Source organism: Microcaecilia unicolor, unplaced genomic scaffold, assembly GCF_901765095.1.
Source record: "Microcaecilia unicolor unplaced genomic scaffold, aMicUni1.1, whole genome shotgun sequence".
In the NCBI taxonomy this organism is placed as follows: domain Eukaryota; kingdom Metazoa; phylum Chordata; class Amphibia; order Gymnophiona; family Siphonopidae; genus Microcaecilia; species Microcaecilia unicolor.
In genome coordinates this window covers 91,087-107,600 of record NW_021963224.1, presented here as the reverse complement: position 1 = coordinate 107,600, position 16,514 = coordinate 91,087, and the positions used below count along the sequence as shown (strand labels likewise).

The 16,514-nt window shown below is 50.8% G+C and overlaps 1 protein-coding gene across 1 annotated transcript in view; it reads left to right on the top strand.

Annotated features, from left to right (window-relative positions):
• Positions 1-257: 257 nt before the first annotated feature.
• The window catches only part of LOC115459086 (gamma-tubulin complex component 3-like), a gene marked incomplete at its 5' end in the record, with an annotated part of 81,340 nt that continues 65,083 nt past the window's right edge, over positions 258-16,514 (top strand). The window contains 1 exon segment of the mRNA XM_030188954.1: positions 258-393. Within this exon segment, the coding sequence (XP_030044814.1) occupies positions 258-393 (136 nt within the window).

The window sequence follows — 16,514 nt, the reverse complement described above, 5'->3', positions numbered from 1 at the left end:
CCATTTACTAGGTAAATGGCTTTACAATTTTTCATGCATGCATTATTGCAGATATCCTTTTTCAATATTTAAATATAAAATGAAATCCACCCTAGGTCTATAGGTGGATTAATATGTCCAGCAGCAACTCAAGATCAAGTGTATATCTTACATATTTTGGTAATTCTTTGATATATTAGAAAATTAAAAAGATTTCATGAATGTAAGTTTTATATTACAGTGATATTTCCAAAAAGAGTTTAATTCATGTCTTCCAGGCCAGAGCTTGCTCGACCCGCCACCACATTGTATCAGCATAATCTAACAGGAATCCTTGAAACAGCTGTGAGAGCAACCAATGCACAGTTTGACAATCCTGAGATCCTCAAACGGCTGGATGTTAGGCTTCTAGAGGTATTTATACTATTTCAGCTTTTGGACACAACTTCTATTGCAGCTTAAATTAGTGATACTTATCTGTTGTTTAGCAAGTCACTTCAGAAGTGACTTGTCTCAAAGAACTTCACAGAAAGCTTGTATTTTTGGATTACTCACTATATCTGTAAAACTTTAAGATATATCGCAGTTTAATTTACAGGTTTATTTCTGCTTTTTCAGTGCATGACAGTAGAAAATAAATCACAATTTGTATTCGCATTTAATAACCATATAAAAAAATTGCACAGTACAGACCAGCTCAGGATAAAACTTAAAAAATGTATTCAATAAAATATAAATTTACAATAAATTGTAAAAATCATACAGTATTAAAGTCTAGGGACATGATTAAGATCTCTGCAACCCCCCCCCCCCCCCCCCCCCCCCCTCAGATAGCCAACACTCAGGTCAGTATTCTGCTGCAGTGGGCAGCATATTTTAAAAATGTCAGTCACCGCATTTTAATGTACTACATACACACTTAGTACCACTATCCAGATAGTGAGCATTGCTGAATATATGTGGACAGCGGTGACTGTTACATGCTGCGTGGGTAGTGGCCATATTAAACTGCATAGTTATATATATAGCAGCTGAACGTAGAACAGCCTTTTTTGCTGTTCCATATTAATCTACATAGCTATACACATAGGAGCCAGCTGTGTGTGCTTGAGCACCCCTAATACTGAACAAACTCCTTGACTATGCCCAAGTAAGGGTGCATTTCCATTGGGTTTAGTACCCCCAATCATTTTGAAAAGCTGGCTCCTATTGCTATACTGAGAGTAGCTAAATATCGCCAATTCTCAGTACTTAGACAGAATAAGAACATAAGAATAGCTGTACTGGGTCAGACCAATAGTCCGTCTACCCACTATCCTGTTTCCAACAGTGGCTAATCCAGGTCACAAATACCTGGCAGAAACACTTAGTGCTGAACTAAATATTAGGATTCTATTTGGCTCCAAATATATTATTCATATTCGACTGAATAGTGATTTAAATTTGAATACGAATAATCCGGGGCTCTACTGTGCTAAATCCTACTGAAATAAATCTTTGATTTCATGTTGCTTCTTTTATTGTTTGTTATGTTAAACCTCAATTCCCATTATTACTACTACTACTACTACTATTTAGCATTTCTATAGCGCTACAAGGCATACGCAGCGCTGCACAAACATAGAAGAAAGACAGTCCCTGCTCAAAGAGCTTACAATCTAATAGACAAAAAATAAATAAAGTAAGCAAATCAAATCAATTAATGTGAACGGGAAGGAAGAGAGGAGGGTAGGTGGAGGCGAGTGGTTACAAGTGGTTACTAGTCAAAAGCAATGTTAAAGAGGTGGGCTTTCAGTCTAGATTTAAAGGTGGCCAAGAATGGGGCAAGACGTAGGGGCTCAGGAAGTTTATTCCAGGCGTAGGGTGCAGCGAGGCAGAAGGCGCGAAGTCTGGAGTTGGCAGTAGTGGAGAAGGGAACAGATAAGAAGGATTTATCCATGGAGCGGAGTGCACGGGAAGGGGTGTAGGGAAGGACGAGTGTGGAGAGATACTGGGGAGCAGCAGAGTGAATACATTTATAGGTTAGTAGAAGAAGTTTGAACAGGATGCGAAAACGGATAGGGAGCCAGTGAAGGGTCTTGAGGAGAGGGGTAGTATGAGTAAAGCGACCCTGGCGGAAGATGAGACGGGCAGCAGAGTTCTGAACCGACTGGAGAGGGGAGAGGTGACTAAGTGGGAGGCCAGCAAGAAGCAGATTGCAGTAGTCTAAACGAGAGGTGACAAGGGTGTGGATGAGGGTTTTGGTAGAGTGCTCGGAAAGAAAGGGGCGGATTTTACGGATGTTGTAAAGAAAGAAACGACAGGTCTTGGCGGTCTGCTGGATATGAGCAGAGAAGGAGAGAGAAGAGTCAAAGATGACCCCAAGGTTTCGAGCTGAGGAGACAGGGAGAATGAGAGAGCCATCTACAGAAATAGAAAACGGGGGGAGCGGGGAGGTGGGTTTGGGGGGGAAAATGAGAAGCTCGGTTTTATTCATATTTGGCCGAATAGTAAAATGCTATTCAGTACAGCTTTAACCCAAATAGTAGCAACATTCCATGCTACTGATCCCAGGTCAAGCAGTGGCTTCCCCTATGTCTTTCTAAATAGCAGACTATGGACTTTCTCCAGGAACTTGTCCAAACCTTCAAACCCAGCTACACCAACTGCTGTTATCACATCCTCTGGCAATGAGTTCCAGAGCTTAACTATTCATTGAGTGAAAAAAATATTTCCTCTTATTGGTTTTAAAAGCATTTCCATGTAACTTCATTGAGTGTCTCCTAGTCTTTGTAGTTTTTGAAAGAGTAAAAAATTGATTCACCTTTACCCGTTCTACACCACTTAGGATTTTGTAGATCTCAATCATATCCCCCCTCTGCTATCTCTTTTCTAAGCTGAAGAGCCCTAAACTCTTTTTTTCTTTCTTCATATGAGAGGAGTTCCATCCCCTTTATCATTTTCCTCACTCATTGAACCTTTTCTAATTCTGCTGTATCTTTTTTGAGATACGGCGATCAGAATTGAACGCAATACTCAAAGTCAGTTCACACCATGGAGCGATACAGAGGCATTATAATATTCTTGGTTTTATTTTCTATCTCTTTACTAATAATTCCTAGCAGCCTGTTTGCTTTTTTTGGCCGCTGCTGCTGCACACTGGCTGACTCCTAAGGTGGACCTTAGCATTGAGTAACTGGGAAGAATAATCCAAATCATAATGTGCATCACCTTGCATTTGTCCACATTAAATTTCATGTGCCGTTTGGATGCCCAGTCTTCCAATTTTCCTAAGACCTTCCCGAAATTTTTCACAGTCCATATGTGTTTAACAACTTTGGATCATTTTGTGTTATCTGCAAATGTCATTTGTCATTCCCATTTCTCCGAGGACAAGCAAGCTGCTTGTTCTCACTGATGGGTTGATGTCCGACGGCAGCCCCAGGTCCGGAATTCTTCCTAGCAACAAAATTTGCTAGAGCCCTCGTGCGCATGAGTGCGTGCACCACGCATGCACGGCCATCTTCCTGCCCGTCACGCGAACATGCCCCTCAGTCTCTTTTTTCCGCGCCTCAGGAGAGAGCCCCTTGCAATTTTTTGCGTTTTTCTTTTGTGCTTTGTTTTTTTGCGAGTACGCTCGCTTGTTCTTTTAAAAAAAAAAAAAAAAAAAGAGTTAGACGACTTTCTGTCCTTTTCCAGTTTGTCAGAAGTTTTTTTGTTTTCGTTTCATGTGCGGCCCTGTTAGCCGCCCGTACGGGATTTTGTTTTTTCCCCTTTTTTGACGCCATCACGTCTTTTGATTTCGCCACCACGATTTTTCCGTCAATGTCATTGAAGATCGCCAGCGGCTTCAAGAAGTGCACTCGGTGCAGCCGGGCAATCTCGGTCACTGATCCACATGCTTTGTGTATTCAGTGTCTTGGGGTGAGTCATCGTCCCGACGCTTGTACTTTGTGCCGCGGTCTTAAAAAGTGGACTCAAGCGTCGAGATTAGCTCAGTGGAAGCGCCTGTTCCATGCTTCACCTGGTTCTTCGACGTTGGCAGCAGTACCGAGATCGGCGGTGTCGATGTCAGCACCGGAGAGTGCATCGACGTCCGGAGTGCAGGTAATGGCTGTCCAGAGACCATCTCACGCTGGCAGCAGTGGGCCATCTTGTGGGTCTCCACCTACCTCGAGGGCTTCTGCGGTGCAGGTCCATGGGGACCGACCCTCTTCGGACCCAACCCCAAGGAGACGTTTGGATTCCACGTCTTCCTCGTCGGTACCGGTCACCCTCCCATCACGGTACCGAGAGCTCCGTGACACCGAAGGATTCGGCACCTGTGAAGCGTCGACGCTGGGAGGATTGCTCACCCTCCTTTCGGGAGGTGTCGATGCGCACTTCTCCGGACAGCCCGGTACTGCCTCCGCCTCCTCAGCAGATTCAGGCTTCGACTCCTGCACCGACTCCCCAGCCTTTCTCTACAGCCACTCTTGACGAGCACCTCAAAGCCATTCTTCCAGGGATCCTGGAAAGGCTGCTGTGATCGTCTGCTCTTATACCTGCGGTGCTTGCGCCTACGGTACCGTCGATGGATGTGGCAGCTGGCTCCCCGTCCGTGGTGCGGCCTTCGGCATCGGCGCCGTTTGCAGTGCCGGCGTCGGCTGCCACCCAAGTGGTTTCCCCGTCGATGGAGGGAGCTTCATCGCTGTTAGCACGAGAGTCCACTTCTTGACACCGTCATCGAGGACATCGCTCCTTGACTTCGAGACGGGCTCGGCTTCAGACTGCGGTCAAAGAGATCGTGTCTGATACCGAGGGAGAGGCCTTGAGGGAGGCAGAGGAGGACCCAAGATATTTCTTGGATGAGGAGTCTTGTGGTCTTCCTTCTGATCCTACTCCTTCATCGGAGAGAAAGCTTTATCCCCCCGAGAGTTTGTCTTTCTCGTCTTTTGTCCAGGAAATGTCTATGGCCATTCCCTTCCCAGTGGTCACTGAGGATGAGCCCAGGGCTGAGATGTTCGAGGTCCTGGACTATCCTTCACCACCTAAGGAGTCATCCACAGTTCCCCTACATAATGTCCTTAAGCAGACATTGATGGCGAACTGGATGAAACCATTAACTAATCCCACCATCCATAAAAAAGTCGAGTCCCAGTACCGGATTCACGGGGACCCGGAGTTGATGAAGACCCAGTTGCCTCATGACTCTGGGATTGTGGATTCCGCTCTCAGGAGAGCCAAGAGTTCTAGGGATTACGCCTCGGCACCCCCGGGGTGGGAGTCTAGAACTCTGGACTCTTTTGGGAGGAAGGCCTATCATTCCTCTATGCTCGTGGCCAACATCCAGTCCTACGAGCTCTACACGAGCATCCATATGCAGAATAATTATTTTTGTCTATTAGATTGTAAGCTCTTTGAGCAGGGACTGTCTTCTATGTTTGTGCAGCGCTGCGTACGCTTTGTAGCGCTATATAAATGCTAAAAGTGGTTGGGAGGCAGGGATAGTGCAGGGCAGACTTATACGGTCTGTGCCAGAGCTGGTGGTTGGGAGGCGGGGATAGTGCTGGGCAGACTTATACGGTCTGTGCCAGAGCTGGTGGTTGGGAGGCGAGGATAGTGCTGGGCAGACTTATACAGTCTGTGCCCTGAAGAACACAGGTACAAATCAAAGTAGGGTATACACAAAATTAGCACATATGAGTTATCTTGTTGGGCAGACTGGATGGACCGTGCAGGTCTTTTTCTGCCGTCATCTACTATATAAATGCTAAATAGTAGTAGTAGTAGTAGTAGATCAGCTCCTTTCGGACCTGGCCAAGCCTTTTCAGGAGGTGGTCAGGCAGCTGAAGGCGTGTCGTAAATTCCTGTCCAGGGGTGCTTATGACACTTTTGATGTTGCGTCTAGGTGCCGCTGCTCAAGGTATAGTGATGCGCAGACTCTCATGGCTGCGTGCCTCTGATCTGCAGAATCAAGTCCATCAGCGGATTGCAGACGCTCCTTGCTGGGGGGATAATATTTTTGGCGAGAAGGTCGAGCAGGTGGTAGAACAGCTCCATCAGCGGGAAACCGCACTCGACAAGCTCTCCCACCGGACGCCTTCAGCATCTACCTCTTCAGGTAGACGTTTTTACGGGGGTCAGAGGAATGCTCCCTACGCTTACAATAAGTGCAGGTACAATCCTCCTTCCCGCCAGCCTGCTCAGGCTAAACCCCAGTGCGCTCGTTCACGTCAACAGCGTGCGCCTCAACAGGCCCCTGCAGCTCCCCAGCAAAAGCAAGGGACGGGCTTTTGACTGCCTCCAGGTGAGCATAGCCGACTTTTAAAGTGTCTGTGCCGGACGATCTACCGGTCGGAGGGAGGTTGAAATTTTTTTCACCAGCGGTGGCCTCTTGTAACCTCTGATCAGTGGGTTCTCCAAATAGTCCGGCTAGGATACTCCCTCAATTTGATGTCCAAACCTCCAAATTGTCCACTGGGAGCTCAGTCCTTCAGCTTCCAGCACAGGCAGGTACTTGCAGAGTAACTCTCCACCCTTCTCAGCGCCAATGCGGTCGAGCCCTTTCCACCGGGGCAAGAAGGGCTGGGATTCTATTCCAGGTGCTTCCTTGTGCAAAAGAAAACGGGGGGATGCGTCCCATCCTAGACCTAAGGGCCCTGAACAAATATCTAATTCGAGAAAAGTTCAGGATGCGTTCCCTGGGCACCCTTCTTCCCATGATTCAGGGAAACGATTGGCTATGCTCTCTGGAGTTGAAGGATGCTTATATACATATTCTGATACTGCCAGCTCACAGGCAGTATCTTTGATTCCGTCTGGGAACACAGTACTTTCAATATTGTGTACTTCCCTTTGGTCTCGACTCCGCGCCCCGGGTATTCACCAAATGCCTGGTGGTAGTGGCAGCGTCTCTACGCAAGCTGGGAGTGCATGTCTTCCCTTATCTCGATGATTGGCTGGTGAAGAGCACTTCCGAGGCAGGAGCTCGGCAGTCCATGCAGATGACTATTCAACTCCTGGAGCTACTCGGGTTTGTTATAAATTACCCAAAGTCCCATCTTCTTCCAGTTCAACAACTAGAATTCATAGGAGCTCTGCTGGACTCAAAGGCGGCTCAGGCCTACCTCCCCGAAGCGAGAGCAGACAATCTTCTTTCCCTCGTTTCTTGGGTCAGAGCGTCTCAGCAGATCACAACTCAGCAGATGTTGAGATTGCTGGGTCATATGGCCTCCACAGTTCATGTGACTCCCATGGCCCGCCTTCACATGAGATCAGCTCAATGGACCCTAGCTTCCCAGTGGTATCAGGCTGCGGGGGATCTAGAGGATGTTATCCAGCTGTCCACAGAGTTTCTCAATTCCCTCTGTTGGTGGACAATTCGATCCAATTTGACCGTGGGACGTCCCTTTCAAATTCCTCAGCTGGGATGGGGAGCTCATGTCGATGGGCTCCACACTCAAGGAGTTTAGTCCCTCCAGAAAACCGGTCTTCAGATCAACCTACTGGAGTTGAGAGCGGTCTGGAACGCGCTAAAGGCTTTCAGAGATTGGCTGTCCAATCAAATCATTCAAATTCAGACAGACAATCAGGTTGCCATGTACTACATAAACAAGCAGAGGGGCACCGGATCACGCCCCCTGTGTCAGGAAGCCGTTCAGAAGTGGCTTTGGGCTTGCTGGCACGGCATGTTTCTCTAAGCCACCTATCTGGCGGGTGTAAACAACAGTCTGGCCAACAGATTGAGTAGGATAATGCAACCTCACGAGTGGTTGCTCAGCTCGGGCGTGGTACGCAAGATCTTCCGAGCATGGGGCACCCCCTCGGTGGACCTGGAGGCAATGATTTAAAAATGGCGCCTCTGCATCCCAACCTCCGGTCCCTGGCTCCCACGGCCTGGATGTTGAGAGCGTAGACTTTGCCTCCTTGGGTCTGTCAGAGAGTGTCTCCCGAGTCTTGCTTCCAGGAAAGATTCCACTAAAGAGAGTTTCTCCGAGGACAAGCAGGCTGCTTGTTCTCATGACTGGGCTGACGTCCACGACAGCCCCCTCCAACCGGAAGAAAACTTTGCGGGAGGTCCCGCACGCAGGGCACGCCCACCGCGCTTGCGCGGCCGTCTTCCCGCCCGTACGCGACCGTTCCCGCTCAGTTTTTTTCCTTTCCACGCTGGAGAGAGACGTTTTCACGTCCCTCTCTTAGTCAGCCCCGGAAACTGGATTGCGGCCTAGCCCGCGGTTTTTCTTTATTAGTGTACGCGTTCGCGTTATCTTTTCTTTTCTTAGTTGCGAGGGCTTTTCACCGCCACCATCGACAATTTTGACTTCGCCGACGCAATTTTTCCATCGATGTCCTCGAAGGTCCCGAGCAGATTCAAGAAGTGTGGTCGGTGCGGCCGGTAGATCTCGCAGACCGATACTCACGCTTGGTGTCTCCAGTGCCTCGGCCCAGAGCATAATTCCAAGACGTGCACCTTGTGTCTTGGCTTAAGGAAGCGGACGCAGGTGGCGAGGCAAGTTCTGCGGGACCGTCTTTTTGGAACTTGCACTGGCCCTTCGACGTCGACAGTACCGAAGTCGACAGCGTCGACGCCGACTATGGCATCGACCCCAGGAGCCACAGGTACCCTTGGCCCGCCGGCCTGCCGGCGACGGCGGTGGTGAGTGGCCACGCGGGCAGTCTACCCCAGCCACTTCCGCTGCTCAGGGCCATCAGGACCGAACCCTGTCGGATCCGATACCTTGTGGCCAGGGGGGGGGGGGGCTCCACCTCCTCCTCGTCCCTTCCGCGGAGCGCCGATGACGGGCATCGAAAGAAAGCCAAGAAGCACCGTCATCGGTTGCCCACGACGCACGGGACTGGCAGCTCCGGGACATCGAGGGACGACTCAACACCTAGGAAGCGGCAGTGCCGGGAGGAGCGTTCCCCCTCGGTCGAAGAGGTGTCGCTGCGCCGGTCCGCGGGTATCTCGGTACCGTCTCCTGGACCCGAGCAGTTTCCAGCACCGGCACCCACACCGGCCCCTCTGCCTTTTCTTGACAGCGGGCCTAGACGAGTGCCTCCGAGCCATCCTTCCCGGGATCCTGGAAGGGCTGATGCGCCAGGCTCTACCGGCACCGGGGGTGCTTTGCCCCCGACGCCATTGGGCTCTGGCCCGATGATGAGGCCTCCGACGCCGCTTGCGGCACCGGTGTCGACCGCCACTCAGGTGGAGTCGACGTCGATGGCGGGAGCTTCGTCCCCACCAGTGCGGGAGTCCACTGCTCGACGCCATCATCAAGGACGTGGTTCCTCGCAGTCGAGATGGGCCCGGTTGCGGTCTGAGCTGAGAGAGCTCATGTCTGACACCAAGGAGGAGGCCTCATGGGGGGAGGAGGAGGACCCCAGATATTTCTCCTCAGAGGAGTCTGTGGGCCTTCCCTCTGACCCCACTCCTTCACCGGAGAGGAAGCTCTCTCCTCCTGAGAGCCTCTCCTTTGCCTCCTTTGTCAGGGATATGTCTATCAGCATTCCCTTCCCAGTGATTACTGTGGATGAGCCGAGGGCAGAGATGCTCGAAGTCCTCGACTATCCATCGCCACCTAGAGAGTCTTCCACGGTACCGCTGCATAATGTCCTTAAGGAGACACTGCTTCGGAACTGGTTGAAGCCACTATCTAATCCCACCATCCCCAAGAAAGCGGAGTCCCAATACAGAATCCACTCAGACCCAGAGTTGATGCGGCCTCAATTGCCTCATGACTCGGCGGTCGTGGACTCTGCTCTCAAGAGAGCACGGAGTTGAGGGATACCGCCTCGGCGCCCCCTGGGCGAGAGTCTCACACTCTGGACTCGTTTGGGAGGAAGGCCTACCAATCTTCCATGCTCGTGACCCGCATCCAATCATACCAGCTCTACACGAGCATCCACATGCGGAATAATGTGCGGCAACTGGCGGACCTGGTCGACAAGCTCCCTCCGGAGCAGTCCAGGTCATTTCAGGAGGTGGTCAGGCAGCTGAAGGCGTGCAGAAAGTTCCTGTCTAGGGGTATCTATGACACCTGTGATGTGGCATCTCGAGCTGCGGCCCAAGGTATAGTGATGCGCAGACTCTCCTGGCTGCGTGCCTCTGACCTGGACAACCGTACCCAGCAGCGGCTGGCGGATGTCCCTTGCCGGGGGGATAACATTTTCGGCGAGGTCCAGCATTTGGTGGACCAACTACACCAGCGGGAAACCGCTCTCGACAAGCTCTCCCACCGGGCGCCTTCAGCATCCACCTCAGCAGGTGGACGTTTTTCTCGGGCCCGGCAGGCTGCACCCTATGCCTACAGCAAGCGTAAGTACACCCAGCTGGCCCGAAGGCCTCCTCAGGTACAGGGACAGCCCCAGTGTGCTCGTTCCCGTCAACAGCGTGCGCCTAAGCAGCCCCCTGCGCCTCCACAGCAAAAGCCGGGGACGGGCTTTTGACTGGATCCATGGGAACATAGCCGCCATCAAAGTATCCGTGCCGGACGGCCTGCCGGTCGGGGGGAGGTTGAAAGTTTTTCACCAAAGGTGGCCTCTTATAACCTCCGACCAGTGGGTTCTCCAAATAGTGCGGTTTGGCTACACCTTGAATTTGGTCTCCACTCCACCAAATTGCCCACCGGGAGCCCAATCCTTCAGCTCCCATCACAAGCAGGTACTTGCAGAGGAACTCTCCGCCCTTCTCAGCGCCAATGCGGTCGAGGAGCCTGTGCCACCCGGGCAGGAAGGGCAGGGATTCTATTCCAGGTACTTCCTTGTGGAAAAGAAAACAGGGGGGATGCACCCCATCCTAGACCTGAGAGGCCTGAACAGGTATCTGGTGCAAGAAAAGTTCAGGATGCTTTCCTTGGGCACCCTTCTCCCCATGATTCAGAAAGACGATTGGCTTTGTTCCCTGGATTTAAAGGATGCTTATACTCACATCCCGATACTGCCAACCCACAGACAGTATCTCCGATTCCGTCTGGGGACACATCACTTTCAGTATTGTGTGCTGCCCTTTGGGCTCGCCTCTGCACCACGGGTGTTCACGAAGTGTCTCGTGGTGGTTGCGGCGTACCTACGCAAGCTGGGGGTGCACGTGTTCCCGTATCTCGACGATTGGCTGGTGAAGAGCACCTCAGAGACAGGAGCTCTTCGGTCCATGCAGTGTACTATTCACCTTCTGGAGCTGCTGGGGTTTGTGATAAATTACCCGAAGTCCCATCTCCAGCCAGTTCAATCTCTGGAATTCATAGGAGCTCTGCTGAATTCACAGACGGCTCAGGCCTATCTTCCCGAGGCAAAGGCTGAGAATCTCCTGTACCTCGCTTCCCAGGCCAGAGCGTCTCAGCAGATCACAGCTCGGCAGATGTTGAGACTCCTGGGCCATATGGCCTCTACGGTCCATGTGACTCCCATGGCTCATCTTCACATGAGATCTGCTCAACGGACCCTAGCTTCCCAGTGGTGCCAAGCCACCGGGAATCTAGAAGATGTCATCCGCCTGTCCATCAGTTGCCGCGCTTCGCTGCACTGGTGAACAAATCGGACCAATTTGACCCTGGGACGTCCATTCCAAATTCCGCAGCCCACGAAGGTGCTGACGACGGATGCATCTCACCTGGGGTGGGGAGCTCATGTCGATGGGCTCCACACCCAGGGGGTGTGGTCCCACCAGGAACAAGATCTTCAGATCAACCTCCTGGAGCTCCGAGCGGTCTGGAACGCACTAAAGGCCTTCAGAGATCGGCTGTCCTACCAAATCATCCAAATTCGGACAGACAATCAGGTTGCAATGTATTACATAAACAAGCAGGGGGGCACCAGATCTCGCCCTTAAACAAGCAGGGGGGCACCGGATCTCGCCCTCTGTGTCAGGAAGCCGTCAGGATGTGGCATTGGGCCTGCCAGTTTGGCATGCTTCTCCAAGCCACATACCTGGCAGGCGTAAACAACAGTCTGGCCGACAGGCTGAGCAGAGTCATGCAACCGCACGAGTGGTCGCTCCATTCCAGAGTGGTACGCAAGATCTTCCGAGAGTGGGGCACCCCCTCGGTGGACCTTTTCGCCTCTCAGACCAATCACAAGCTGCCTCTGTTCTGTTCCAGACTACAGGCACACGGCAGACTGGCGTCGGATGCCTTTCTCCTCCATTGGGGGAACGGCCTCCTGTATGCTTATCCTCCCATACCTTTGGTGGGGAAGACCTTGCTGAAGCTTAAGCAAGACCACGGCACCATGATTCTGATAGCACCTTTTTGGCCCCATCAGATCTGGTTCCCTCTTCTTCTGGAGTTGTCCTCCGAAGAACCGTGGAGATTGGAGTGTTTTCCGACTCTCATTTCGCAGAACGAAGGAGCGCTTCTGCACCCCAACCTTCAGTCTCTGGCTCTCACGGCCTGGATGTTGAGGGCGTAGATTTTGCTTCGTTGGGTCAGCCTGAGGGAGTCTCTCGTGTCTTGCTTGCTTCTCGAAAGGATTCCACTAAAAAGACTTACTTTTTCAAGTGGAGGAGGTTTGTCGTTTGGTGTGAGAGCAAGGCCCTAGAACCTCGTTCTTGTCCTGCACAGAACCTGCTTGAATACCTTCTGCACTTATCAGAGTCTGGTCTTAAGACCAACTCAGTAAGGAATCACCTTAGTGCAATTAGTGCTTACCATTATCGTGTAGAGGGTAAAGCCATCTCTGGAGAGCCTTTAGTCGTTCGATTCATGAGAGGCTTGCTTTTGTCAAGGCCCCCTGTCAAGCCTCCTGCAGTGTCATGGGATCTCAACGTCGTCCTCACCCAGCTGATGAAACCTCCTTTTGAGCCACTGAATTCATGCCATCTGAAGTACTTAACCAGGAAGGTCATTTTCTTGGTGGCAGTTACTTCAGCTCGTAGAGTCAGTGAGCTTCAAGCCCTGGTAGCTCATGCTCCGTATACCAAATTTCATCACAACAGAGTAGTGCTCCGCACCCACCCAAAGTTCCTGCCGAAGGTGGTGTCGGAGTTCCATCTTAACCAGTCAATTGTCTTGCCAACATTCTTTCCCAGACCGCATACCCGCCCTGCTGAACGTCAGTTGCACACATTGGACTGCAAGCGAGCGTTGGCCTTCTATCTGGAGCGGACACAGCCCCACAGACAGTCCGCCCAATTGTTTATTTCTTTCGACCCCAATAGGAAGGGGGTCGCTGTCGGGAAACACACCATCTCCAATTGGCTAGCAGATTGCATTTCCTTCACTTACGCCCAGGCTGGGCTGACTCTTGAGGGTCATGTCACGGCTCATAGTGTTAGAGCCATGGCAGCGTCAGTGGCACTCTTGAAGACAGCCACTATTGAAGAGATTTGCAAGGCTGCAATGTGGTCATCGGTCCACACATTCACATCGCATTACTGCCTCCAGCAGGATACCCGACGCGACAGTCGGTTCGGGCAGTCGGTGCTGCAGAATCTGTTTGGGGTTTGAATCCAACTCCACCCTCCAGGACCCGATTTATTCTGTTCAGGCTGCACTCTCAGTTAGTTGTTCTTCGTAGGTCAATTTCTGTTATGCCCTCACCGTTGCGAGGTTCAATTGACCTGGGTTCTTGTTTTGAGTGAGCCTGAGAGCTAGGGATACCCCAGTCATGAGAACAAGCAGCCTGCTTGTCCTCGGAGAAAGCGAAAGATACATACCTGTAGCAGGTGTTCTCTGAGGACAGCAGGCTGATTGTTCTCACCTACCCTCCCTCCTCCCCTTTGGAGTTGCGTTTTCCTCATTCCTTTGCTTGTCATTCAACTGAGCTGGAACGGTCGCGCACGGGCGGGAAGATGGCCGCGCGTGCGCGGTGGGCGTGCCCTGCGTGCGGGACCTCCCGCGAAGTTTTTTTCCGGTTGGAGGGGGCTGCCGTGGACGTCAACCCAGTCGTGAGAACAATCAGCCTGCTGTGCTCGGAGAACACCTTCTACAGGTATGTATCATTCGCTTACTCTTTTAAATGGAGGAGGTTTGCCGTCTGGTGTGACAGCAAGGCCCTAGATCCTCGTTCTTGTCCTACACAGACCCTGCTTGAAGGTGGTGCACTTGTCTGAGTCTGGTCTTAAAACTAACTCCGTAAGAGTTCATCTTAGTGCAGTTAGTGCTTACCATTACTGTGTAGAAGGTAAGCCTATATCTGGACAGCCTTTAGTTGTTCGCTTCATGAGAGGTTTGCTTTTTCACATCTCATTACTGCCTTCAGCAAGATACCTGGCGCGACAGTCGGTTTGGGCAGTCGGTGCTGCAGAATCTGTTTGGGGTCTAGAATCCAACTCCACCAACCCCTAGGCCCATTTTTGTTCTGTTCCAGGCTGCACTCTCAGTTAGTTGTTATTTTTCAGGTCAATCTATGTTATGTCCTCGCCGTTGCGAGGCCCGATTTACCCTGTTTGTTTTTTTGAGTGAGCCTGGGGGCTAGGGATACCCCATCAGTGAGAACAAGCAGCCTGCTTGTCCTCAGAGAAAGTGAAAGATACATACCTGTAGCAGGTATTCTCCGAGGACAGCAGGCTGATTGTTCTCACCAACCCGCCCGCCTCCCCTTTGGAGTTGTCTCTTCCCTTGTCTTGCTTTGTAAGTTGACGGAGGGGCACGTTCGCACGACGGGCGGGAAGATGGCCGCGCATGCGCGGTGTGCGCACGAGGGCTCTAGCAAACTTTGTTGCTAGGAAGAATTCCGTACCTGGTGCTGCCGTCGGACGTCAACCCATCAATGAGAACAATCAGCCTGCTGTCCTTGGAGAATACCTGCTACAGGTATGTATCTTTCGCTTTCCAGATTATTTATAAATATGCTAAAAACACTGGTCCCAGTAGCGCTCCCCATGGCACTCCACTATTCACCCTCCTCCATTGAGAAAAATGACCATTTAACCCTATCCTCTTTTTTTTTGGTCTAAATAACCAATTTTTAATCCACAACAGAACATTATCTCCTATCCCGTGACTTTTTAATTTTCTCAGAAGTTTCTCATGGGGAACTTTGTCAAAAGCTTTCTGTGGAGGAGGAGTGGCCTAGAGGTTAGGGTGGTGGACTTTGGTCCTGGGGAACTGAGGAACTGAGTTTGATTCCCACTTCAGGCACAGGCAGCTCCTTGTGACTCTGGGCAAGTCACTTAACCCTCCATTGCCCCATGTAAGCCGTATTGAGCCTGCCATGAGTGGGAAAGCACGGGGTAGAAATAAAATAAAAAAACCTTAGATATATTACATCAACCGGCTCACCTTTATGCCCATGTTTATTCAGACCTTCAAAGAAATGAAGCAAATTGGTGAGGTGAGGCTTTCCTTGCTGAATCCATGCTGACTCTGTCCCATTAAACCATGTTTCTCTAGCAGACTTATTTTCGAAAGAGAAGGGCGCCCATCTTTCGACACAAATCAGGAGATGGGTGTCCTTCTCTCAGGGTCGCCCAAATCGGCATAATCGAAAGCCGATTTTGGGCGTCCCCAACTGCTTTCCGTTGCGGGGATGACCAAGGTTTCCGGCGGCGTAGCGAAGGCAGACTGGGGCGTGCCTAACAGATGAGCGTCCTCGACCGATAATGGAAAAAAGAAGGGCATCCCTGATGAGCACTTGGCCGACTTTACTTGGCCCATTTTTTTCTTATGACCAAGCCTCAAAAAGGTGCCCAAACTGACCAGATGACCACCGGAGGGAATCGGGAATGACCTCCCCTGACTCCCCCAGTGGTCACTAACCACCTCCCACCCCGAAAAAAACAACTTCAAAAACTTTTTTTGCCAGCCTGAAATGTCATACTCTGGTCCATCGCAGCAGTATGCTGGTCCCTGGGGGGGAGGTATGTGTGTGTCAGCGGAGGCATAGCGAAGGCGTGTACATCCTTATTTCAAACATTTTGGATGTCCTGAACTGCCCCCCCCCCCCCCCACAGGGACGGCCAAATTTCAAGGGAGTGAAGTGGAGGAGTGGCCTAGTGGTTAGAGCACTGGTCTTGCAATCCAGAGGTGACCGGTTCAAATCCCACTGCATAATCATTATTTTGACTATATGGAATTATCTTACTCATTATATGCGAAAAATATCTCATAGTTATTCTATTATACCATTACCTTATAAGCAAAATTGAAAAGTAAAGAACCAAATGTGATGGAAAATATTAAAAATTGCTTTTCAGTCTTGCTTTAATCGATAATACATTTTTAAAATCCCCTGTCTCTGACCCAAAAGTGACTTTCCTGGTATATCACAAGAACAATGTATGTCCCTGAAGCTAACTTGTGCAGAAGGAAGGTGTAGGAGGTAAGGCACCTCTCAAGAACAATGTATGTCCCTGAAGCTAACTTGTGCAGAAGGGAGGTGTAGGAGATAAGGCACCTCTCAAGAACAATGTATGTCTCTGAAGCCAGCTTGTGCAGGAGGGAGGCGGGGTATGTTTGAGGTTCTGCAGATAACCCACCTGGCCAGTTGTTTGTTTACCTGAACTGAGAGCATATGACTGAATCCTCACGTACCTGGATAAATTTTAGCTTAATAAAAAGGGGGCTTTTTGCAGCAGAGCCTTGGAGCTCATTCTGTGGATGGACGCATCATGCAGAAAAGACTTGTTCCTGGTGTTA